At 33.9% G+C, this 2,781-nt stretch overlaps 1 protein-coding gene across 1 annotated transcript; it reads right to left on the bottom strand.

Annotated features, from left to right (window-relative positions):
- Window positions 1-1,283: 1,283 nt before the first annotated feature.
- On the bottom strand, window positions 1,284-2,069 carry LOC119614137 (secreted RxLR effector protein 161-like). Its single transcript, XM_037970243.1, has one exon. The coding sequence runs from the start codon at window positions 2,067-2,069 to the stop codon at window positions 1,284-1,286; it is 786 nt and encodes a 261-aa protein (XP_037826171.1).
- Window positions 2,070-2,781: the final 712 nt, after the last annotated feature.

The following is a 2,781-nucleotide window of genomic DNA, read 5'->3' as shown; positions in this document are numbered from 1 at the left end:
TCTATACAATATTGCTGTTTTCACAACTAAAGTTTCCAACATTACACTCACCACATAGCAATTAAAATTGCAAACGAAATCAGATGTTGTTATGGTATTCATTAGTAGTGGCAAGTGTTAAAACTAAAAATTGCAAAAATTAAATAATTTTTGCGAACTAATAAAAACACTCTCACATGTCCAAATATTTATTTAATAAGTCAACTGTTTGGATATTCTACATGAAATCATTCCCATTAGCAGTGTAGATTTCAAATTGTTGCCAAATTTTGGCACTTTTCTAAGAGCAAAAACTTTTACTAATGAAATGTACGTGAGTATTAAACTAAACTAGAACTGAACTAGAAAGAACTAGAATAGAACTAGAACAGAACTAGAACAGAACTAGAACAGAACTAGAACAGAACTAGAACAGAACTAGAACAGAACTAGAACAGAACTAGAACAGAACTAGAACAGAACTAGAACATACTAGAACCAGAACTAGAACAGAACTAGAACAGAACTAGAACAGAACTAGAACAGAACCTAGAACAGAACTAGAACCAGAACTAGAACAGAACTAGAACATAACTAGAACACGACACTAGAACAGAACTAGAACAGACTAGAACAGAACTAGAACAGAACTAGAACAGAACTAGAACAGAACTAGAACAGAACTAGAACAGAAACTAGAACAGAACTAGAACAGAACTAGAACAGAACTAGAACAGAACTAGAACAGAACTAGAACAGAACTAGAACAGAACTAGAACAGAACTAGAACAGAACTAGAACAGAACTAGAACAGAACTAGAACAGAACTAGAACAGAACTAGAACAGAACTAGAAACAGAACTAGAACAGAACTAGAACAGAACTAGAACAGAACTAGAACAGAACTAGAACAGAACTAGAACAGAACTAGAACAGAACTAGAACAGAACTTGAACAGAACTAGAAGAGATTAAATAATTTCTGCGAACTAATAAATACACTCTCACATGTCCAAAATATTTATTTAATAAGTCAACTGTTTGGTTATTCTACATGAAAATCATTCCCATTAGCAGTGTAGATTTCAAATTGTTGCCAAATTTTGGCACTTTTCTAAGAGCAAAAACTTTTACTAATGAAATGTACGTGAGTATTAAACTGTTAATAGGTGATATTTGGTTTACGGAAAAACAAGGAATGAAAAATTTATTTTTCTATCAATAAATTTTCTAATTAAAATTTACAAACTAAATTGATTAAATTCAAAGTAAACAAAACAAGTATATTATAAAGGAAGTTCATTCTCATTCTCCAACACCCCCACTAGGATGAACGCCAAGATTCATAATATCACAACAATGTAAATGCTTTAAACTTGTTAGGGATTTCGTTAAGACATCAGCTGCCATATCCTCGGTATTCAGATATTCAATAACAACCTTTTTGTCATTTACGAGATTTCTTATAAAATGATGTCGTATGTCAATGTGCTTAGAGCGAGCATGATAAGTACTGTTATGCGACAAATTTATAGCGCTTTTATAATCGCACTTTATCACAATAGACGATGATCGTCCAAGTTCATTGAACAGAGATCGTAGCCACAACGCCTCTTGCCCAGCTGCTGCCAAAGCCATATATTCAGCTTCTGTTGTTGATAAAGCTGTTGTTTGTTGCTTCTTGGAGTTCCACGAAATGCAACCTCCTTGAAATTTGAAAACGTAACCAGAAGTTGATTTTCTATCATCTAAGTCGCCAGCCCAATCCGCATCTGAGATTCCTTCAATGTGTGCATTTTCATCTTTTGAGAACTGCAACTTGTAATTTATTGTCCCTTTGAGGTATCTCATTATGCGCTTTACTGCTTGCCAGTGTGCCTTTCCAGGATTATTGTTGTATCTAGCTAAAGCCCCCACTGCAAACGATACATCAGGACGGCTTACTTGAGCTGCATACATAATACTTCCTATTGCTTCTTGGTACGGTATGGTTTTCATGTCATCACTCTCTTCCTTTGTTTGTGGGCACATATCTTTTGAAATTTTCTGGTTAATATCCAATGGAGTTGAAATTGGCTTGCAGTCATCCATCTTAAATTTCTTCAAAATATTGTTAATATATTGTTCCTGATCAAGCCATAGTTTTCCATTCTTTCTATCTCTTGTAATTTTCATCCCTAAGATGTAGTTCGCTTCACCAATGTCTTTCATTTTAAAATTTTCTGTAAGACGTTTCTTTATATTCAATTTATTTTTTGAATTATTTGTAAATACCAAAATGTCGTCAACGTAAATTGCTACATAAGTTATTTCATCCTTGGCTAACTTGTAATATACGCAAGGTTCCGTTTTTGATTGAGTTAATCCAATTTTCTTCAATGTTTGATCCAGCTTTTGATTCCACAATCTACTAGCTTGTTTAAGACCATACAAAGATTTTTTAAGTTTACATACCATGTCTTTCTTTTCAGTGAAACCTTCAGGGATCTTCATATATATTTCCTCATTTAGTTCACTTTGGAGGAAAGCTGTCAGCACATCCATTTGGTCTATATCCAAGTCGTGCTGAACGGCCAAACTTAGGAGTAGTCGAATTGAGGAATATCGAACTACAGGAGAGAATGTTTCTTCATAGTCAATTCCGTAGCATTGGGAATAGCCTTTTATGACCAACCTCGCTTTATATCGCTCTATATCACCTTTAGAGTTCTTCTTTATTTTGAAACACCATTTGCTATCAATAGGTTTCTTTCCTTTTGGTAGTTTTACAAGTTCCCATGTTCCATTTTCAATTAAAGCGTTT

This window comes from Lucilia sericata, unplaced genomic scaffold (genome assembly GCF_015586225.1).
Source record: "Lucilia sericata isolate MDLA Ls3-8-SP2 unplaced genomic scaffold, ASM1558622v1 Contig002624F_arrow, whole genome shotgun sequence".
Taxonomy (NCBI): domain Eukaryota; kingdom Metazoa; phylum Arthropoda; class Insecta; order Diptera; family Calliphoridae; genus Lucilia; species Lucilia sericata.
The sequence above is the reverse complement of the archived record's forward strand: the minus strand, read 5'-3'. Positions and strand labels throughout refer to the sequence as shown.